The sequence below is a fragment of the Heloderma suspectum genome, chromosome 17 (assembly GCF_057233095.1).
Source record: "Heloderma suspectum isolate Gila_16-S chromosome 17, 16-S_ref, whole genome shotgun sequence".
Taxonomy (NCBI): domain Eukaryota; kingdom Metazoa; phylum Chordata; class Lepidosauria; order Squamata; family Helodermatidae; genus Heloderma; species Heloderma suspectum.
In genome coordinates this window covers 2,984,140-3,007,454 of record NC_139474.1, presented here as the reverse complement: position 1 = coordinate 3,007,454, position 23,315 = coordinate 2,984,140, and the positions used below count along the sequence as shown (strand labels likewise).

Sequence of the window (23,315 nt, the reverse complement as noted above, 5' to 3'; positions counted from 1 at the left end):
ATTTAATAGCATATAATGGGGCATTTATATCTGCTTTCTTGAACAGGTCTATTATTAAAAAATTGTTTACTGAAATTGTTTTTAGCTGTTTAAATTGTTTTAAATTTTGTACATTAAAAATTTTTAGACTGTTTTTATCATAATGTTGTATTTTGTAACGCTGTTGTTGTATTTTTTATGAATTGTTTTAAACCGCCCAGAGAGCTTTGGCTATGGGGCAGTATAGAAAATAATAATAGTGGTAGTGGTAATGGTGGTAGTAGTAGTAGTAGTAGTAAAATCCCATCAGCCCTAGCCAGCATGGCCCATGGTCAGGCATGCTGGGAGCTGTAGTCCAAAACATCTGGAGGGCACAAGAATCGGGAAGGTGGACTTGGCACAATTGCTTTTTTAAAACTGGCTTTTGTCGTTCAGTACTCACTGTTACTTTATTTCTGTTTTTAATTTTATTAAGCTTAATTCTGTAACTGTAGGCTGACCCTAGGGTTCCAGGATAAAAGCCAAAGAAAAGTAAGATTCTTCCCCATCCCTGTGCACGTCAAATCTCCGTTTCCCTTGGAGCAGCTGTTTTTGCAGCAGCATTCTGTGGCTGACCCTTCCCCCTTTGCTGCTGGACTTGCCATAGTATTATGTGATGTCTCAGCAGCTCACCCGGTGTGGCTGGTGTGCGTGTGGGTGCTTAAATCTATGTATCATTATATAAAAATAGTATTTCTAAGTAGGTTGGCTGTGCTGCCAAACTTAAGCCTTTCCCCCTCCTTTTTCCAGTGATATCTTACCTGGTGCCAAATGCGATTACACCGTACAGGTACAGTTGAGGTAAGAAGTGCCTAACTGCTATTTTTCCATGCTTTCAAGAGCAGAAAAGTACATCTCTACGTGAACAGTCGGGCCCCTTCCTTGGCTTTGCGCTCGCAAGAAGAAGCGTAGCTTGTGAAGTGGCACAGATGTAGAAGGCAACCATTTCTGTGACTGTGACCGCATTTTTTCCCCAGCCGCTGAGTGGCTGCTAGCATGTATCCATGGGCCAAACTGGATCTCGTGTGAGGGTTCTCCTTGTAGGCGCTTGTGCCTGAAGGCAGTTGGTAGTGGGGTTGTGGGGGCAAAACAGCACAAACTGGCCTTTATAGAACTGAAATGCTAGTGCCTGCTGTTCTCACAGTGGCACTTAAGTTCTATAAAGCACAAGCATGTTTCCAGTCCCTATGACTCCCAAGAAGATGCTCAAAAATGTTGGTCAGCGTATCCCAATAAGGGCTGCGATGTGTTCTAGGCGAAGGGGTCAGTATTCTTGGAAATAGTTTGAAGCATGCAGAGTGTAGTGTAGTTCGTGAGAGTAATAGCTTGCACCTGGGGAAGGCAAGGGCAAACCGCCCCGCTACAGTCTGCCAAGAAAACGCCAGCGCGAGCAGGCGTCGCTCTAGGGGTCAGCAATGACTCGGTGTTTACACAGGAGGAACCTTTTCTTTCCCTCATTCTCCCCAGACCAAGCTCCTTCTGCCTCTCTGGTAGGCCACAAAAAGTCCCCACCAACAGCACGGCATGGATGTTTTTCCCTCCAGCATCAGCTGCACCGATCAGCCACATTCTGTTACTAAACAGCTTCCTCCCCTACCCCCATTATTGTAATTGATTGCAAATGAGCAAAATGTGGGGTGTCCTTTGTGCGGAAGACCTGCCTCACAAGACACCTGAAACTGTTCCTTAGGGTTCCTTGCCTGCATATCCTTTCTTCTATCCATCTGTCTTGATAAGGAATCTGACCTGGAAAAACACCCCCTCCTCTAAAAGAAAGCTTTAGGGCGTAACCCTATGAGGAACTCGGAGGCCTATTGCCATCCGGTGCAGAGTGGGAGGAAATGCAGAGTGATCTTGGCCCCCATCCTCCTCCCGCGCTGCATTTCAGCTGGACAGGCTTTTTCGACCGTCTAGCTGAGGCATCGGGGAGGGGGAGGGAGGGAGGCTGGGGAGGCCGGGGGATTCCTTGTATAGCGGCCTCCCCGCCCTGCCAACAGGAATGCCCCCTTTACCTTCCCTCCAAGGTTGCACTTGTGACCTCGAAGAGGCAGTCAGCACGGTTCTCTGGGGGGGCGGGGAGCTTGAACTCCTGGGCTCTGACTCTGACCTCGGATCCAGGAATCCGAACTATCCTATGGCCCCCAGATACTGTCTAGGACCATAGGATTGCTTTCCCGTTGCAATTTTTGCATGTGGCACCTTCCCCTTAACCTTGTGGTTTCTCTTTTATGGCTCTGCAGGTTTTGTTTGTGTGAAACCAGCTGCCCGCAAGAGGACTATTTTCCTCCCAATTTATTCGTCAAAATCAATGGAAAGCTCTGCCCTCTTCCGGTGAGTAAGGCCTTCCCCCACCCCCAGTCCCTTGATTAAAATGGAATGGTTCAATTGGGAGGGTCCGTAGCTCACCTTTCCACACAGAAGATCCCAAGTACAATCCCTGGCAGCATCTACAGCTCCCCCACCGCTTGTTCTTTTTTAAAAGAACAGATCAGAACCTCTGCCTGAGACCCTGGAGAGATTATCCTGTACTAGATGGACCAATGGTCTAATTCAGGGGTGAGCAGCTTGTAGGCCAAAACATCTGGAGGCCACAACTCCCATTGGCCCTACCCAGCATAGTTAATGGTGAGGGCTGATGGGGGTTGTAGGCCAAAACATCTGGAGAGCCACCAGCTGCCCAGCCCTGGTCTAAATTAATAATAGTAATAATAAGTAGCTTCATATGTTTAATCTTGGCCTTTAGATAGTCTGTGTTCTTCTCTTCCTTGAGGGGTCTTTCCTCTGGATAGGGCTGTGGAATTGGGTGGTCAAATATTGTCAAATTTACTCAACTATTTTTTAAAGCATTTAAAATATGTTTAAAATGTTTTTATGGCCAGTTTGTTAAAAAAAATCAGATTGTGTAACTATTGTTGTGAAACAGAATTGTAAGGAATTATTACAACTTTTGCAATGTTAGGTAAAGCTTATATAAATGTGAAATATTTACTGCACCGTTCTTCTCTTTGGTTATTTCATTTGACCTGCTTGTGTTCCTGCCTAGAGACTCCTGCACTTAGAGCAGAGGGGGCAGTAGGAGAACCTTGACAATGCTCCTATGTTTGCCCCAGACTGCTGCAGGGCCAGGGAGAAAGCTGCCCTTGCTAACAAATGACACCATAATGATAAGAAGGGTCAGCTGCCGCTTGCACATTGGCATTCTTGGGTTCATGGAACATTTGACTGTATTTGATTGCGGTCAAATAATAGGCTGTCAGTTTATGGCAACCCTACTCTTGATTCCCGGTATGGCTGACCAATGGGCTTGACCTCAGATGTTCTCTTCTGCCTCTGCAGGGTTATCTTCCCCCCACGAAAAACGGCGCAGAGCCCAAGCGACCGAGTCGACCCATCAATATCACCCCTTTGGTGCGGCTTTCGGCAACCGTCCCCAATACAATAGTCGTAAACTGGTCCTCCGAGTTTGGCAGGGTAAGAGGAGCTCTGTGGTTATGTTCTCTCCCTTCCATTTGAGTGGAATTATTCTGCTTGCTTTCCCATCCTAGAGAGGCGCTGTGTGTGTGCGCGCGCACAGGCAGACATCTTATGCATGCATATCTGCATACCCAGTGAGTTTTGTTTTAGTCTGAATCCTGATCTCCCACATCCAAGCCCAGCTTCCTCTCCATTGCATTGCATCATGTTGGCCCCTTGTTATATTTTTATAACACACCACTTATTTATTATTTATGTTAAATAAGTTAAATCAATAACATGTTATTTATTTATGTTAAACATGGAGGTATAAATAGAGATTTATACCCCTGTATTCCGATCACATGATCCCCAAGGTGACTTGCAACAGACTGAAAACGGTACAAGACTAAAATGCAGAGCAATTAAAACAGCTGAAATCGGCAGCAGAACAGCATGTGTGCAATAGGCCACAAGATTATATTCTGATAAAAGCTTGAGCAAACAAACGCAAGAGCTTTTAGCTGTGACCCAAAACTGGTTCCTAGGCAAACATCTTAAGGGAGGGTGCGCCGTGCTTTGTTTGTTTTAATTCATTGTTATTTCTTTAATAGATTTATATACCACTTCCTGTATTTATATACCATGTATTTTTATTTACAAAATAAATAAAAATAAATAAAATATTTGTATTTTTAATTAACTTTGCATTGTCAAATTTTAACAAAACAAAAAAGAGGAAAAGAAAAACTGTAGCTACATAGATTTGAATATTTCAGTTTCAGTACATACATATGAAGTGTGTGTGTGTGTGTGTGTGGATGGATGGAGAGATAGATAGATAGATAGGAACATACAGTTTTCTAAGAATTATACATAAACTTCAGCAGAAGCAGACCAAATATCCCTATGTGTCCATTTGCAAGTGGCATCTGTATATCACCCATTCAAATGTTGAAAGAGTGGTTAGGTCCTCAATCCATTGCATTATAGGAAGTGTGCATGGATCCATCCAATTTTGTAATATTGGTCTTTTAGCTGCCAGAAGGCCGTGGAGAATCCGTTTGCACTGACCGTGTGTTAACTTTCAGGAAGCAGGTAGATAACTTAAGAGGCCATGTACATCAGTTTTCGTGTTCCAATAAAAGGTTTATCCGTATAATAACTTCCTCTCAAAAAGAGCCAACTATTGGACATTGTCAACACATATGGTTAAAAGAAGCATTTGCTGTATTACACCTCCAGCAATTACCCGACTTAGGCAAACCCTTATTAAAGAGACGTTGCAGCATCCAATAGACACGGAACAAGAGTTTTTGCTGAAGAATGCATAACCTGAGATCCATAGACGCTTCAGATACACTAAACAGGGGATCCATTGATTAGGCAAAATGGGACAGTCCAGTTCACTATTCCATTCCTGCTTAAGACCCTGTGTATCCTTTTAAATTAACCAATAATAAGTATTTATAAGCCTGGATTGTGGGTCAGTAACTGATCAGCCTCAATAAGTGCTTCCAATAGCAAACGAGACTCTGAAGCTGCAAAAATGGCCAAACCTAGATTCTAACAAAGGTTGCAATTGCAGGTATTGCCATTCAGCTGTAGCAGGCAAATCGTATTTTGCATCCAAAGCCAAGAATGACAAAAACTCATAATCAACACTCACTAGTTGATCCAAGGTAAATGTCACATCAGCTTAATGTCACATCAGTATAATGTGACATTATACGCCACACATCTCTAACAGCTCCACTGTGGGAGGAACCCTATCGGTTTTAATGTGGCAAGAACCTGATGTCATCTATTTAGAGAGAGGATCCAGATAAGAAGATTCCCAAACTGACCAAGGTGGAAAATTTGATCTAAGTGGAAAAGGCCAAAATTTAGTACAGGTCAACACATAGGCCTGATAATATGTAGCAAGATCCAGAAAGCCAAATCCACCTTCTTTAATTGGAAGTTGCATCCTTTGCAAGAATATTTGTGACAGAGAGGACCCCCCCCCCCCATTTACAAAACAGAGCGTTGAGTTTTTGAAAATAGTTGCTAGGTATAGATAGAGGAATCCCCCTACACAATCCGAGGTGTAATATTCATCTTGCGTGTATTTACCTTACCCACAAACTCAACTTTAAAGATGCTCATCTATCTAAATCCCATGAGATCTCATTAATCAATTTATTCAAATTTAGTTTGATCATTTCAGATACGTCTCTTGAAATAAGTACTCCCAAATAGGTAACAACATCTGGGCACCGTTGAAATTGCCAATTAGCTAATACGCTACAGGATATAGTGGTTCTTTAGCCATTTTAGTTTTAGTAAAATTAATACTGAGCAATGGAATCAAATTGTTAATCTATGTATTAAAAACTATGTAATTATATTAAAATATTAGTAATATTCAAAGTACTATTTTGAAACTTGTGAATGGACTTAGATTCAGAGATTTGTTCTGCTTTTATTGAAGTTTATATATAAAAATTTTTCTTGTTTCTTTTTAGAATGTTGTAATACTGAAACTGAGACCTTTAAAACATGTGGTTATATTAGTGATTTTTCTTCCTTTTCTTTGTCTATTTTTTCTTGGTTTTGTTTTGTTTTGTTGAAACTTAAAATAAAAAGCTGATTTTAAAATCTCTATATTAAAAAGGAGTGCTAGAACACCCCTGTTTAACTCCTTTCATAGTTGGAATTGGGTCAGGCAAAAACCCACTCCTGCCTACTGTAATTTTAGCTACTGTGACCTGGTTTGCACATAGTGGCAGTAAATCATGAGTTAACCCATGATTAAATATTCATTACTGTTAAAAATGAATATATTTATTCCTCTGCACAACGGTAAATATTGGTTTCCTTCTCCCTAGAATTACTCCCTGTCTGTTTACTTGGTGAAACAGTTGACGTCAGTGACATTGCTACAGAAACTGAGGGCCAAGGGAATCCGAAACCCGGATCATTCACGAGCCTTGAGTGAGTTTGAACTCTTTGTCCATATCTGGCCAGATGTGTGTAAGTGTGTGTTTGATAACAACCTATGTAAGCTTTATAGAATCCTAGGATTGTATCTAATGGTAGCTTTTTACTAGTAGAGCAGCAAATGTTTGCTGATATCGCCCCGTCTGCCCCACATACACTGCAGTCTTTCCAGCCTCACCCCAAAGCAGCCTTTGAGGATTGGGAAACACTTCAGGACAGTATAAGATAAAGTAGCAGGGAATGGGCAAACATGATTTTCCCCATCTTGAGAGAGTGGAAACCTGGTTTGTTGCTCCCAAACAAGCCAGAGTTTGTGCCCAGCAAATGAGGATAATTGAGTAATCCTGACTTAACCACTGTGCTCTCACTGATTATATCTCTTTTTACTTCTCTTTTAAAAAAGGCCTTAACAACAAATCAAATGGCAGCAGGGCTTTTACTCTGGATCAGGGCCTACCAGGACATGAAATATGTGTAGTATATTTATTTTATTTAAAATATTAATATCCTGCTTCCCATTTTAAAAATCCCAAAGTGGTTTACAGCAAATTATAAAACAATGCATCATGATAAAAGCACAACAACATTTAGAGTAGTTAGTGGTTGGGAAAATCCAGGGTAAACAAGTAAGTTTTTAATAATCATCGAGGAGCAGATGATCGTCAATGCCTCTTTCGCAGAAGGGAGGTCATTCCAGCAGGTGGGGGCCACCACAGAGAAGGCTCCTTGCTGTGTTGCTGCCAGATGGGACTCTCCAGGATGTGTCATGGATAGCAAGGCCTCCCCTGAAGGTTATAGTGGTTTAACAGGTCTGTAAGGGGAGACGATCTTTCAGGTGACCATATGAAGTTGTCTTCACCTGAGTCTGACCCGTGGTCCATGTAGCCCAGTATTGACTCTTTTGAATGGACATATCTTTTCAAGATATAGAGCAGAGAAAACATCTTCTGAGTATCTTCTGCCACAAAATACATGCAACCATAGATGCTGGGAATTGATTGGGCCAGCTTGGGGATTCGTGGGCCCTTCTGCATGTAAGCCACGTGCTCTACCCCTGGGCTGTGACCTCTCCCCCAGTGTGTTTTCCTAATCCTGAGAGAGCTTTTTTTCCCCTTCCCCCTTCAGTCAAAGAAAAATTGACAGCCGATCCTGACAGTGAGATAGCGACGACAAGTTTACGAGTTTCTCTCATGTGCCCGGTATGTCTGTAGCTTGGCTTGCTTCATTCGTCTCTTCTTTAGTGTGAAGCCATCCAATTTTCTTTTTGTCTTTTATTAATTCCATGGAGAACTGTAAGAAAATTACACACTTGCCTAAAGTATAAGACTCATTCTGTACAAAAGCACTATTTACAAGGAGCTAGCTTTCCACCACAAAGTCATAACTATGTATTCGTAGTCTGCTCTTTGCTCATTAATGTACAAAGTTGCTTTTTCCCCAAGTATGTAAAACCATTTGATATTTCTGCATTGATCTTGGCAATGCTGTAAGCGTAACCAACGATAATTGATTCCAGCTTCCAATCAAAAAATCCCGTTCAGTTCTTGGCAGATTCAGCATTTTCCTTCTCCTGATAGGTGCCATTGAGAAAAGTGTAGCTCCACCTTCCCTGACCTGGTGCCCTCCAGATGTTTTGGGCTACAACTTCCAGCATTCCTGATTATTGGCCAAGTTTGCTAGGGCTGATGGGGTTTGAAGTTTACTGCCAGTTACTTAGCCTTAGGAGAAGCATTTCAGCCTTTTAGAATGGGGGAAAATCTGCACAACAGCTGGGGGAAGAAGGCATGGCCTTCTGGGGAACTCTGGAGGGCCAAATTTGGCCCCTGGGTCTGAGGTTCCCCACCCCTGCTATAGAGAACATAAGAATTGCTATGCTGGATCAGATCAAGGGTCCATCTAGTCCAACATTCTGTTCACAGGCCAAACAACTGCTTGTGGGAAACTCACAAGCAGGACAGGAGTGCAACAGTACCCTCCTGCCCATGTTCCCCAGCAACTGGTGTACATAGGCACATTGTCTCTGATACTGGAGGCAGCACATAGCCATCACATAGAAGCCACTGATAGCCTTCTCCTCCTCCAGGAATTTGTCTAACCCCCATTTAAAGCCATCCAAATGGGTGGCCATCACTACATCTTGTGGTTGCAAATTCCATACTTTAACTATGCACTGTGTGAAGAAGTCCTTCCTTTTACCTGTCCTGAATCTCCCACCGATCACTTATTACATCTTTTATTCCATTTATTTCTACAAGGATTTTCTCTTTGCATGTATCTATTCAATGTGATTTCCAAATATACACCAGAGCACACTGGTGTGTTGTGGAAAACTTAAGCCCCCGCACTGAATGTGGTCTCTGATCAGTGCCTCTCTGAGCAGGGGAAAGGAGCATCTAGCATTTTTTCCAAGTTTCAGAGACTTGCTTGATGCCCTCATCAATTTTAATTTGTGATGATATTTTGGTTGATTTAGTTGTATTCATCTTACTGATTGAAGTGTGCAGAACTAGTATAAGCTTAATGATTGATTAATGCTACATATACCAGGTTAGAGTATTGGTCCATGTAGCTTTAAATTACATACCTCAGACCACCTAATTGGGATTCATCAAGTTTGGTTCAGTTTAACTTTCAACAGCACAAGAGCTGGGGAGGGGAGGGAGATAAGAAGATGCCCAGGCAGTTCAGTGCACCTTTGGGCTTTGTTTCAGCAAGGAATGCAAGGGGACAAGCCAAAGGCTTCACAGAAGGGGTGATTTTTAGAGCGGGGTGGAAAGAGGATGCAGTGTCACTAGTGCTGTCCATCACTGGGAAATCCTATTCGTTTTTGGCTTGACACATCCCCGCAACTTGGTGTGCATTTGCGAGCCGAGCAATGGGTCAGTTCCTGAAACTCGGGAACTTTGCCGACTTTTTTTTTTAATTCATGATTTGAGTAAATTCAGGGGTACAGATATTTATGGGAATTTATGCCTGTAATTTGTGCAAATTGCACTATTTGCGGCTGTGATTTTCATAAATATTTGTACCTGAAATTGTGCGATTTCCGTAAATATTGGTACCCGCGATTTTGCACAAAGTGCAATTTGCAGAAAGAAAAAAAGTGGAAAACTGCAAGCTGGCCTGATGTGTCAACCGATTAGTTGGGCCAGCTTGGGGATTCGTGAGCTGGAGTCCGGGGGGCTGAGCTGGCAAAAACTTGCCAAGCTCTACCTCCGAAACAGATTCCTCTGACGTCCCTAGGTACCACACAGGACTTCTGGGCAGGTATTCCCAGCATGAAGGACTCCCTTCTTAAATATCCATCCATTCCATGGGCTAATGGTGACTTGCAGCAACTCCATCCTTATCTGTCTATAAAGGGCTCACTGTCTAAGTTAGCCTTCCCTGATCTGGTGCCCTGCAATGGTTAGGGATGATGGGAGTTGTAGCCCAACTCTTCTGCAGGTACCAGGTTGCGGAAGGCTGATCGAGATGTCATGACCCCTCAGCATGTTTCTATAGGCCGGGAATGAGCACTGCTGCCTCCTGTTGCACCCCCACCCCCAAATTAAAAAAGAAGGAACTTAAAAAGAAAAGAAAAAAGGTGTCAGTAGTGGCTGCAGAGTGCCCCCAAAGCCAAATTTGGCTTGTTATGGACTGCGCAAAGAATTCAATTTAGCTTGAAAACCAGCTAAATTTTACCATTGTGATGCTCTGGAGTGGTCTGCCACTGAATTTCGGCAGCAGACCAGCAATTTCGGCACTTTTAAATTTTATTTCGTGGGGGTGACCTGTAGACTGCGCAGCACCCCATAGACTGCGTCCCATTCTGACGAGCAAAGATGCCCCACCCCTGCCACGGGGGATTAAGTGACAGTCACCGTGCCTGTGGGCACCCCCGCCACTCCCAGCTGACTCACTTTCTCCCTCCTTTCCTCTCCAGCTGGGCAAGATGAGGCTGATCGTTCCTTGTCGAGCGTTCACCTGCACCCACCTCCAGTGTTTTGACGCTGCACTTTACCTTCAGATGAATGAGAAGAAGCCGACCTGGACCTGCCCGGTCTGTGACAAGAAGGCCCCCTACGAGGCCTTGATCATTGATGGGTAATGCCACAGGGCGTGGGCGTCGGGGTCCCTCTTGTTTGTTTCTTTGTTTGTTTGATTTATTAGCCGCCCATCTGGCCAGCTGCCCAGCCACTCTTCCCTTGCTGTGGGCACTCAGTGACACTAGCTTCCCCCAACCTGGCGCCCCCCAGGTGTGTTGAACGGCAACTCCCATGGCCATCCTGGTTGGGCATTGTGGGAGGAGCTGAACTCCCAGCACCTCCAGAGGACCCCAGGTTGGGGGAGGCTGAGCCGCTCCATTCTCTTCTGCCTTGGGGTCGTCTAGCATTTCAAGGCTGTGTGGATTTCACACGCACAGAATTCTGTGCTCAGAGAAACCTGGCTCTGCAGCATGTGCAACGGATACAATGCAGTGTAAGCCAGTTGGCACCTTCCTCTTCGGCTTTGCGCAATTTCTTTGGGGTTGGCCAGTCCACAGGGCAGGAGGCGAGGCATGGCGGCGCCATCCCCAGCCACTGGTCTGGCTTTGGAGATCGCAGCAGTTCCCACCCAGACACTGTCAAAAAAAAGTCCACAGGCCCCCAAAGGGGGGGGGGGGGCCTTGATGTGTACTACCCTTCCCCAACCTGGTGCCCTCCGGATGGGTTGTTCTACCAGCTTCCACCATCCCATCACTGGGCAGGGTGGCTGGGGCTGATGGGAGTTGTAGCCCAACACCTTTGGAGGACGCTGGATTGAGGAAGGCTGGCATAAGCTAGTATGGGCAATGCCTGGGTTGGATCTCAAGACGGTGGGCTGGAGTTCCCGGATAAATTCTGCAAAGAATGCAAATGAAAGACTGGCATGCTTCCCATAACTCTGAGGTTTCAAATGCAGTCTTCTCTTAGTTCAGCTGCCATTTGGGGTTTTCTGCCGTGCCTTGGAGTACTCTCTGTACCCCCCCCCCCCGGTGCCCCATTTTCCTTTTCATCAGTGTCCCAGAGAAATGCCAGATTGGGCACTCTGGGTCATGGCAGGCAGTCTAAAATGGTGGTCACCAGCTACTCTTGTGTGCTGGGTCCTACCAGGGCTCTTGTGCCTCAGCAACTGCCCAAGGGTGCAGAGCGGTGGTGCTGGACCTGCTTGTGGATTGAGCTTGTGCCCCAGAATCCTCTGTAATGCCCAGACGAACTGGGGCGGGGGGAGGGAAGTCCCTCAAGCCGATAAGTCAGAATGGGAAAGTGTTCTCCGGAGGGAGGGAGGTTCCAAACCGTGCACCTCCCCCCAAGATACCCTGCCCTTAGGCTGCTCTCCCCTGAGAAGAACCGCTCCTGTGTTCTTGTGTCGTCCCCTGCTCCCGCTGAACAGGTTGTTTATGGAGATCCTCAACTCCGTCACAGACTGTGACGAGATCCAGTTCATGGAGGATGGGTCCTGGTGCCCCATGAAGCCCAAGAAGGAGAACCAGGAAGTTTGCCAGCCGTCTGCTTACAATGGGCTGGAAGGTAGGAGACGTTTCGCACGTGGCACTCCTGCGGCTGATGGGGGGGTCAGGGGCTCCAGTGGCGTGCCAGGTGCAGTACAGAATCGGGGAAGGGGTGCTGTTCTCCCTGGGTCTAGAGGGTTTCCAATCCACCTTTGAGAAGAGATGTAGCTCAGTGGCAGGGTGCCGGCGTTGCACGCAGGAGGTCCCAGGTTCGATCCCTGGGGTCTCAACGGAGAAGCTTGGGAGCGGGGCCAAAAAAGGCCTCTGCTATTTCACACTGCTGGTCGGGAGAGATGGTCCTGGGCTAATGACCAATGGCCAGACGCCAGCAATGGTATACTCACAGTATATACTCACAGGCTGGTACAGAGTCCAGTCAGACAGGGACAGGGAGCAAGGCAAGGCAGGTGAGGCCAGGTTGGCTGAGGGAAGGCTCTCTGGCCTTTCACAAGAGGGAAGGAGCTTGGTGGGAAAGGAAGAGCGGCTGCTTAAAACAGAGGACTCCCATTGGCTGCCCAGTGATTCTTATTAGCCAATCACAAGCTAACCGAATCAGTCTTCTCAGGCTTTCTGGGTGACGGGGCAGAAAGTTCCCGCAGACACTCAGCTGAACTCAGGCCAGTTGGTGAGAGTGCTGCAGCAGCCTTGAAGCCCTGGATGGTATGGGATCTCTCTCAGCCCAGCGAGTAAGTGCAGGCTCAGCCTCGCGGAGTGGAACTTTACAGGTTGCTGAGACGCGGAAGGAAAATTAATTTCTTGACATTTACCGAGCCCCCTCACTCTCTCCTTGGCCTTGAAATTAACCCATATCTGGCAGCTAACAACTGAGACCAGTGGAGAAAGTGACAAGCATGAAGGTGGGGGGTGAAAGCAGCTGGCAGCTGCAGGAGAAAGTTTTTCGGGCAGGTGTAATATTACGGTGTTTGCTAGCAAGGCAAGCTCCCAAGCGGAGGATGAAATTGAGAAGGACATTGACAAGAGAGGGATATCGGTATGCTGGACTAAATAGACAGGCGCACTTGCACAAGACCTTTTTTAAAAAAAAAGTTTTTGGATGCCTTACTGCATTCATAAGGACATTGAAAATTAATTCCGTTTGGTGATCTGATGTGGGATGTGGGGGAGTTTCCCTCGGTAGCCAGCAGCCTCAGCGGACCAATTGCAGAAAGGGTGCTGATGTAGGGACAGAGGAAATGGGGAGTTTTGCCGCAAAGGCTCCTGGGATACATGCTGGGAGGACTGAGGGGGGTGAGGAAGCCACGGCAAGCCATGGAGCACCCAGTCATCTGTCCAAGCAAACAACCATCCCATGGTGACTTATTCTCAGGGTGGCTTTGCGTGACTTGTGAACTCACCCTTGCTGCATTTCCACATCAAGTAGATATCCAGAGTGTCTCTGTCTGCCTCTTGCTCTCTCCACAAGCATGCACACATCTCTCAATCAGGGACAGGATTGGTACCCTGCAGTGGTCGAAAGGGTCCTTTATATGACATGAGACCGTTGTGGGGCTTCCTGCAAATTTAGAACCAGATGGAGTCCATCAATCTGCCTCACTGGTGGGCTTCAGGTGCAGAGTGATGTCACTTAAAAAGCAAACAGCCCCAGCTCTTTTAATGTAGTTGGCATGTGTCTGTGAGTTTTTAGAGCGATGGGGCTATTTATTTTGCTGAATGGCTTTTCGATGTAGCTTGCAATGGGTGCCTTTAGGGGCAGAAATGCAGTTTAATAAATAATAAAACCCGACTTCCACCTGCATAATTAGGGAGGAGTGATGGCCTTCAGCTCTCAGTTGAAGCCTTCTAAAGCAGGGCTGAGCAACTTGTGGCCCTCTGGATGTTTTGGGCTACAAATGTCATCCCTCACCATTAGCGACACTAGGGTTGATGGGAGCTGTAGGCCAAAACAGCTGGAGGGCTGGAACTTGCCACCGCTATTCTGAAGGAATCTATGAAGCTTTGAAGGGCCTTGACAGATCCAGCTGTGGTCTTGCGTTCTGTTTCCAGAGTGCCCATCCCCATGCCCCGGTGGGAAATTCACAAGCAGGACAGGAAGAAAGCAGCAACCCCCCACCCCCATTTCTCTCCAGCATCTGGTATTCAGAGGCAGGTACATAGATGCTCCATTTAGCTGTTATGGCTAATAACCTTGGATAGTTCTGCTCCTCCTCGAATTTGTCTTTGTTAATGGCCATTCCTGCTCCTTCTGGCAACAAGTTCCATATTGCATGTGGAAGAATGTCCCTCTCTCTGGTCTAAGCTTTCTGCCACCGAATTTCAGAGCTGGGGCTCCTGCTGTCTACCCTTGGCATGGAAGACCTTGGTGTGCCCTGACCAGCTGCTCTTTTCCTTCTTTGCAGCTTCTCTGTACACAGTGGGCACTGACGGGAAGCCGCTGGCCGAAAGCAAGAAGAAAGTGGAAGTCATCGACCTCACACTAGACAGCTCTTCGGACGAGGATGAGCCCCCCGCCAAAAAGCACTGCCCCGTCACCACTGCAGCCATCCCATCCGCAGCGGGACCTAAGGGGTAGGGGGTGGCTTCCTTTCATTTATGTATGTATTTAAAATTACTTTTAAGCTGCCTTGAAGGGTGGAATCCTCTCAAGGCAGCGTCCTTGACCATCTCCTCCCTATCCGCTGCATAGTTCAGTTTTTATTAGTATTTATTGCATTTCTTAGTCACCTTTCTCTTAAAAAAAATAATAAAAGACTCAAGACGACATACAACAGAAGTATTAAAACATTCAGAATATAAAATAGCTAAAAACAATTTCCATTCAAAATACCAAAAAATCAACTAAAATATCAGTACAGACAACTGGTGCATAAAAATCTATCTTATGGCTCCAAATGCCTGTCTTGACCTGGTGCCAAAAAGATGACAATGTTGGTGCCAGGCAGACCTCAGTGGGGAGAGTGTTCCGCAGTTGGGGGGACACCACCAAGAAGGCCCCCTCCCCCTAGTTGCCGCCCTCTGAACCTCCCTCAGAGGAGGGCCTCAGATGATGATTGTAGTATATGGATAGGTACCAAAAATAACAACAAAAATTAATAAAGGTCTTATCTTAAACCAAAATCAACACACAAAGCAAAATGGGTTTAAGAACATTTATGAAGTGCAAGATTAGGATGGAGCTACCATTAAGTATATTTTAATAAAATTGGATAAAATAACAAATCTGTAATACAAAGTGAAAAGGTAGTTATAAAAATGTAATTCGATATTTTTTAAAAATGAGTTATAAAATGTTACATGGTTTGTTACATAATTAATTTTTATAACTACTTTTTACACTTTGTATTACAGATTTGTTATTTTATCTGATTTTATTAAAATCTATTTAACAATAGCTCCGTTCTAATCTTGCACTTCATAAGTTTTCTTAAAATCATTTTGCTTTGTGTGTACGGGTAGGTTCCTGCTGGAAGAGCTTCTTATTTGGAAACATCCACAAGAGCTGAGTACCTTTGCCAAGCCTGGTGACCTTTTTGTTCTCATTTCAGGGTCTTAAGTGCCGACCATCAGCCCTCCTCGGTGCTGCGGAGCCCTTCAATGGCAGCTGTGGGCAATGACTACCTCTCCAACCTCCCGATGCCTGACTACCATTCTTACCAGGTCTCCTCAGACATCCAAGGTACTTTGGCCGGTGTTATTCAGCTAGACAGTGGCTTTGATCTTCCTTAACATACCAAAAGGAGTCTTGATTCTACATGAGATACTATTTCACACACACTCACACGGGCTGTTCACCAGAGTTACTAGGCCAGCCTGCATGTCCCGCTTTCTTGGCTGCCCAGGAGGGTTCTTGAGTGAGTTGCCAATGAAATAGCGACTGGTGTGAAGGAAAGGGTGGACTTACAGGCAAATTGCAGAAGTCGATGTAGGGGAAATGCCACCAGTTTATCAGATCCAGCCGTGGGCTTGAGAGGTTGCTGGCAACCCTACGCTGAGGCCCAGCATAACTCTCGTTGAGCCTGCTTAGCCTGGTGTAGACCACCTCTAAGGGCGCAACCCTATGCATGTTTAGACAGAAAAAGAGTCCTACAATGCCCAGCATGGCTGGCTGGGGAGTGCTGGGCGTTGGAGGACTCTTTTTCTGTCTAAACATTCATAGGGTTGCGCCTTAAACGATGCGCTTGAGAAAACCCCGCAGAGAAAGAGAGCTGACAGGGGCTGGAGGGAGATGAATTAAACTCCAGGGTTTGGTGACCCTCCAAGGAAGCAAGGAGCTGCAGAGTAGCACACGGCGCTTGCACAAAAATGCAACATGAACATTGGCCCCTTGTTCAAACGTCAGGAGTGTACGCTCATCTGCAAACGCCCTCTTTTCCGAGTGTTGTTCTGCTTCTGTGAAGGCATGGGAAGGAGGCACCGTTAGCTTCCCCATCCCTTCTTCTCAAGCTGGGATTTCAGCAGGCCTTCCTTGCCCCATTCCTGGCCTATTTCAAAACCTTAAGGAATAGAATTTTTTTTAAAGGAGAGCGAGCGAGCAGCAGTTCTCCGGATGCTGTGGACAGTACCCGGCTCTGCAGGTCTTAACAAGGGTCGCTCGCAGAATCGGCTGAGTACACGGCCTTACGCTCAATGGATATTAAGTGAGCTGCCTCCAGTCCTGCGAGGATCCCTTCCTCCCTGTCCCATCACATCGATAAGCCTGCCACTTTGTGAGCGTTGCCCGTGCTGTATCCAAATGAGTTGTGTTGGCAAGACCAGAGGAGAGGAGAAGGCAGAGCCTGAAAGGCAAAGAAGGCACAGGCCCCAAAGGCAGACGGTCAAAGTTCTGCCACAAATGAGGGAGGGGGACAGTAGTGCGGTTCAGCTCTCAGCCCCAGTTCTTGTAGACCTCAGGGCCATTGGGGATCTTGTGGATTCTCATTGGGAATTCCACTTCAGCCCCGAAGGCCACCAGGGGTAGTAGGGCCTGGAAGAGGCGTGTGCTTACCTGGGGGGAGCGGAAGGCCTCCATTCATGTTCAGAGTCGCTTCTCTCTGCCCTCTTTCATGAATGCCAAGGGCAGGTCCTAGCGACTGGGGCTTTTAAAATATTCTCTGTGTGTTTTCAGCTTTGGCGATAAAGATCTTAAGCCCCGTCCTGAAACGTTGTGAGCAGGGACAGTTCTGTGGGCAACAGAACAGATCTGTCTGTGAACAGAGAGGGAGGGCAATATGTGCAGTGCTGGTCAAATGGACACCCCCCCCCCAAGCCAGAACCATGGTATAAAAGTGTAGGAGAGATGAAATCGACATTGCCAGCTTCATGCCCACCCAAACCCAATCCAGAGAAAATGTTCTGTGATTTACGAAAGAGGCTTAACTCTGCTTTCCCCCAACCTGGGGCCTTCCGGAGGTGTTGGACCCCAACTGCCATCATTCCCAGCCAGAACAGCTGGAGATGATGGGAGTTGGGGTCCAAAACCTCTGCAAGGCCGGTTTGGGGTCACAGTCCAGCCACTATGTGGCACAGTTCTGTGTCTGGATAGCAAACCTGGGTATGCTCCAGCAGTGCAGATGCAACACACCTCCGCACCTCCATGTCCTGCACCCCACTTCAGGAGATCGCTGTTTTCCCCTAAAATGCAAGGCCAGTGCCATGTTGGGTGGGCTTGGCCCCTCCTCACTCCTCCTCTGTGTATAGCTGCCACCGCCTAGGCATGCGCCCCCTCTGCCCCCCAGCATCAGAGGGCAGCTGGCAGCTATTGCGCCTGGCAGTGCTGTCGTCACTGGCCTGACCTCGGCTCTAGGAGGCTGTGGGGGTGGAAGAGGAGGTGCTCCTGCCGCTGCAGGCAGTGACGGGGCGCCGAGGAAGGAGGCCCCCCGTCTACCCAAGGGGCCCCAGTCCTTACCACCACCAGCAGTGGCACGTTCGGAGGTGGCCTCATGGGCCCTCCCAGGGTGCCGAGGCCATAGTGGTGCCCCTCCTGCTATGGCTGAAATGTGTCTCTCCCCCACCCCTTTTTTTCCCTTAACCGCTTCCTCTCCTCCAATATGTTCATTTTACCATTAAGATTATTTTTCCCCTTTTCATTTTTCTAGGTCTGGATTTGTTTTCCTTCCTTCAAAGTGAAAATCAGGTATGTTTTATTTCTCTCATCCTTTCCCTCCCTCTTTCTCTTTTCTCATCCATCTCTCCCCCCAACCCCGCCCTACAAGTCAAATCCATCAAATTGGAGGAATAGCCATAAAACGAGACCTTTCTTCCCTCTCTGCCTTCTCCTTCTCCAGTTTAGCAGCTTAGCTTTTCCCCTCCTGCTGAGCCCAGCAAACCAGTCTATTAGCCCTTCCTTCAGTTTTTAGTCGCAGCTGTAGTCTTAGCTTTGCTCTGTTGGTCTCTATTGTGACTGAATAGGTTAGGTCCTTCCACGTCACCTTGCTTTCAAGATGGAGGGCTTTGTTTAGGATGTGGGTCATTTCTAGAACCGTTACAGGAAATTGGAACAGCTTATGACCTGAGGCTCTGTGGAATGCAGTTTGCATCAGTGAAAGGTGAAGTTACTTATAAACCACACAAAGAACTTCTGTTATTGGGGGGTGGAGTGGGAGAAAGTTTGTGAGACCTTAGAACTGTGCACATCAGGTGTAGTAAAGCTGAGACTCTTGCAAGAGTCAGGTTATGGCAGTGTGATCTAACACATTTGCAACAGAGTCGCTCTTTCTTTGCAAATGGCTTGTCCTTGTTACTGGCAATCAAGGGAAGCTTTTCAAGAGCTGTGCTGGCTAGATCAATGTGGAGAAGCAGTGATGAGAGTGCAGCTGACCAGAACACAGTGAATCTTCAGAGTGTAGGGAAGCTTCTCTTTCTCTGCTGGGTTTTCCTCTTCCGGCCCCTTCGCTGCCTCCTCCTTGCATTGCTTCCCTGCAATGGGCCAAGTCTCAGAAACAATCTGCAGTGCTGTGAGAGGCACATATTATTATCTCCATGGTGGCTCTCCTGCCCACTCCACCTAAGACAAGCCCCGTGACCTGCCTGACACCAGAAGAGACCGTGCCATTTACGAGTTGCCTCCTTTGGGCAGCAGTGGGTGCGCTGAACTGGGCCTCTCTGCTCCGTTTTTGTGGGGAGGGAAAGAGTCTTCTTTAGCCTGAAATGTTTAAAAGCTGAAGCAGCCCATGGTGGTTTCCTGCTAGATTTGGGGTGAGGGGGGTTTCTGGCAACGCCTTGGTAAACTGGTGCAGTTCTCCTTTTCGTGAGGATGCACAGAGTTGGGTAAAGGTCACGCTGGTCCTTCTGGTGGCTCGGTTGAACTCCCGCTGACGTCTGGAGGGAATGTTGTCCACAACTAAGACATCGAGTGTGCCATGACAATGGCTGTTTGCTGTATGGTGTGTGTGTGTGTGTGTGTGTGTGTGTGTGTGTGTGTAAATACAGGCCTAGTACGGGCACTGGCACAAAATGCGGCTGCTCAAGGACTGGTATGTGCCGTGCTGGTGTTGGGAGGGTTTCCTGTAAAAGACGGCCAAGAAATCGTCTACATAATGAACGTATAAATACGAAGTGTGTATTCCTCTGCCCAAGGAGCAAACAGCAGCTCCAAGGGGAGTGGGGTGGGGAAGGGTTAAACTCTCCCAACCCCTATGCCACTTCCCTGGTCGAATTAGCAGCCCCTCGGCGGGCCAGGAAAAAAAAATAGCAGGCAATGAAATATGGATCTTGCAGCATATATAACGTGGCATTCCTGCCCCCTTGGCAATGCCCTTTCCCCTCTGCTGTGGTCTGTTTGTGTTTTTGCATTGGAAAAGGAAGATAACCGGCATCTTCTCCTTTCCCCCTCTGGCAGCATTACAGCCCTTCCGTGATCACCCCCCTGGATGACCAAGACACACTGAGCCATTTCTTCCAGTACCGTGGCACCTCCCCGCATTTCATGAACCCCCTTGCTCCTGTGGTGGTGGGCTCCCACGGCACCGTCAGCTCTCCCACCAGCAGCCGCGTGAACAGTGTTGTGTCTTCCCCCCCCACAACCTTGCGGGAGAGCCACACACACAGTGGCACCGTGGGAGGCAGCCCGGGTTTGCCAGGCTGCCGGCCAGATATAATCTCTCTAGACTAACCCCTGGCAGAAGTGTAGACTCTTTGTGCAGCTTCATTCCTCCTCGGTTGAGAGAAATAAAAAGGCAGATTTCAGGAAGTTGGGTTCCTGCTGGCATCTTGGAAGGAGGTCAGTTGGGCAAGATCTTCCATTCCCATTCGTAGTCCTGTGGGTGTACTGCGATTTTGCGCATCGTCTGGAAAACGGGCTCAGGGCAGCTTTCAGAGCCCTGGGAACTGAAGTTTTCGATTGTATTTTGTTGCCTCGTTTCTGGCCTTGAGAGATGCACGTGGTCAACATCTGATGAAATCTGAAAAGCCTGAAGGATTGCTGAACTAAGATTTCATTTCAGTCAGTGGGTGGGGTTTCACTGGCCTGTGGCTTAACAGAAGCAGGATTAATTCTGCAAAATGAGCACAGTCACCTGCATAATCCATCCCAGTTACAGACTTCTACTTTTATTTTGTTGATAAAACCTGGGTTTCATTTAGGCAGGATTTGATACAATTCGACGTAATGCCTCAGCGCAGAATATAGGGGACATCGACACCTTGATTTTAACCCAGTAGTGTTAAAATGGGTTGTGTTTGCAAATGACAAGATACTGGGCAGGTAATTACTCTGGACCAATTCAAACCTGCATAAACATGTGCAAGTTTTCCGAGTTCCGCAGAACTCTGTTGGGGAGAGACATGTGTCAGTGGAAGTTATGTGAACTTGAACGCCGTATAAAAATCTGCCAACCAAAGTGTGTCTCTCCCCCCGCCCCCCCCCCCGACTTGTACATATTTTATTACCCCAGCATATTGGTGTAACTTGTTTTGAAGGGCCAGCTGGCATTTGAAAGACTGTAATTCAGTGTGGGCATAACAGGAAAATCAGGGACTGTCATCAGGAACATGCACTGCTGTCTGCTCCCTCCTTCGCCTCTCAGTGTTCAACCATGGTTCGGCATTAAATACCCCTTGACAGTAACTGTGGCACCCTTATACATTAAAACTTGAACATGAAATTGCAGACCCTCATTGCAAGGAAGTGTGGATTATCATAACCACAGTTTGTGTCAGTCCGCATATAATGCTAAACTGTGATTAATGCCAACAAGCCACGAGAAAGAGAAGCTAGCAGCAGAGAGGCAAGATGGGAGGCAGTGACCAGGTTCACCTGATCACCACGGCTTATTTAAGCCACAGTGGGCTGCAGTGCGTGTGGGCAGCCATTTTGAGTGTTGACGCCATGACCGTAGCTTGTCATGTTATCTGAGCCCTTGTCACCTTGCAGCGGTCCAGACATTGACCTGCTTCACACATAACGCTACCCCGTGGTTTACTTAACCCATGGGTTGTTGAATTCTGGGTTGTCATAATCTGTGAATGTGACCATACTAACTATGGCTTGTTAACCATGCACAACCCAGAAAGTGAACCCATGGTTTGTTGTTGGATTGTGAACTCTGGTTTGTTTAAAGTATGGCTTGTTGCATGTGAACCTAGAACCATAGATTGTTCATGGGTTGTTTTGCCAGGAGAGAGAGGTTAAAAAAAAAACCCAGCCTCTCCACATGCCAGTCCTACAGCACCACAAAGGCATTTGTGATAAAGGGAGGGAGGAGGCAAAGGAAGAGGGAAGCAAACAACCCAGGGACTGCAAAAACCAATCACGGTTTGTTCAATCGTCTGCCAGACAAACCCTGGGCAGGGCAACAAAGCATGGGTTAAATAAACCATGGCTTACTGTGATGTGTGAACCAGGCCCTTGAGTGACATTTTCCCTCTCCATCTGCTAGGAGGCAGGCAGTCACAGGTACCATGTTGGATCAGCTCATTTGGGTCATTGCCAAGGTAAGAGTCTCTTGCACAAAATGTTCTGGTAATCGAGAGCCAGAAGGGACACCCTCCACCAGAGACATGCAGAGAATCTTGAGTGACAGTGAGAGAGAAAATATTTCTGACTTGTAATGAAGGTTACATGGAAGCATGGAACAATTTGCAGAACACAGAGGATTGGAGAGCAAAGGACACATTCAGACGCTGGTTCTCCCATCTTTTGGACTTCCCCAACTTCATCCAGAGCCCAGCCAAGCCCAGGGTTGCTCTCATCTCCGGTTCTTTGGCACTGCTGGCCGCATGCGCTGCTGAGGAGCCATGGGAGAGCACCCACTGGATCTCCGAAGCTTTGGGCTGCGATGTGGCCGCATGCCTTCCGGCCCAGAAACCCAGCTCTGCTACAGACAGCACTTCTTTGTGGGACCTCCTTTGAATGGCGCTTCCTGCATGCTTGGCTTTGTGCTAAGGCGCCCAACACAGCCACATTGGAAGCTCTCCTTCCAGCACGCCCGTGAAAGGCCCGTCATTTGCCCCGTGTTGCTCTTCTCTTGCTCCTCCATCCGTGGTTGCAACTGGTGACTTTGCCCGGTCTCTAGATGGTGGTTATTACAATGTATTTTTTTAAACTGTAGATCTGGAGTTTCCGCCCCTCCTCTTAAAATATTTCCTACCAGTCTTGTACAGAGAACAAAATATATATAGATATATATAGATATATATTATAATTATATTTTCAGTTTTTGTACATATGCAACTCCAAAGATTTCTCTCTCTCCTGAAGACTAAATGGAGATTGCACTATCCTCCCCACATAATGGGGGCAGCGGAGGGCGGGTAGTGCATCGTCCATTGCACAACTTATTTATGTATTTAAGTGCATAATTTTGTGTGTATATTTTCAGTCTGTAGCAGCTGCTTCTAGGTCTCGTGCTTCACGCACCCGTGTCTTGCGGTATCTGCCCCGCTTTCTCCAAGCCAGCCAGCGTGACGAGTCTCTTGCAGTGCTGCAGGAGGCCTTGTGAAAGGGGTGAATGAGCCAGCCTTGAGCACTTTTAAAGCCCTGTTGACTTCAGTGGGCGAAACTGGGCATGTGACAAAATCTCCCTGCATTGGAATCGATGGGAATTAAATCTGTTTTGAGATGGAGTGAAATCGTAAGCCTTAGAAAGCTTTCCTCTTCAAAGTTTTCTTTTAATTATTTTTTTAGTTGACTCCACAAAGCCTCAACAGAACAGCCAGAACACCAAAATTCAGAGCAGGATGTTTTTGAAATGCATTTTGCTCAGAGATATTAATTAAATGTACCACTGCCTGTTAACCGGGTCTCTTAATTGGGTGTTGTTGTTTTAGAGAATATTGATTGGATAAGACAGTTTTTTGAGTATTTCTTTTTAAAAGAATAGGAATAAAGGAAAATTATCTCGCTGTGTTCCATGGAAACTTGCACTTCCTTGGAAACTTATCTGAGGTTCCGGGACGAGAAGATAAGTAGCAGTGG

The 23,315-nt window shown here is 46.9% G+C and overlaps 1 protein-coding gene across 7 annotated transcripts in view; it reads left to right on the top strand.

Moving 5' to 3' along the window:
* The window catches only part of PIAS3 (protein inhibitor of activated STAT 3), a 145,851-nt gene that overhangs the window by 23,725 nt on the left and 98,811 nt on the right, over positions 1 to 23,315 (top strand). For 5 of the 7 annotated variants that reach the window (XM_084824667.1, XM_084824666.1, XM_084824663.1 and 2 more), the window contains 10 exons: positions 769 to 819; positions 2,259 to 2,349; positions 3,355 to 3,489; positions 6,342 to 6,447; positions 7,579 to 7,652; positions 10,379 to 10,539; positions 11,848 to 11,984; positions 14,323 to 14,491; positions 15,469 to 15,599; positions 17,998 to 18,035. In XM_084824667.1, coding sequence (XP_084680793.1) covers positions 769 to 819; positions 2,259 to 2,349; positions 3,355 to 3,489; positions 6,342 to 6,447; positions 7,579 to 7,652; positions 10,379 to 10,539; positions 11,848 to 11,984; positions 14,323 to 14,491; positions 15,469 to 15,599; positions 17,998 to 18,035 — 1,093 coding nt within the window. Of the gene's footprint in view, positions 1 to 768; positions 820 to 2,258; positions 2,350 to 3,354; positions 3,490 to 6,341; positions 6,448 to 7,578; positions 7,653 to 10,378; positions 10,540 to 11,847; positions 11,985 to 14,322; positions 14,492 to 15,468; positions 15,600 to 17,997; positions 18,036 to 19,739; positions 22,532 to 23,315 lie in introns of those variants that run through there. The other 2 variants (XM_084824669.1, XM_084824670.1) reach the window with 2 other exon arrangements.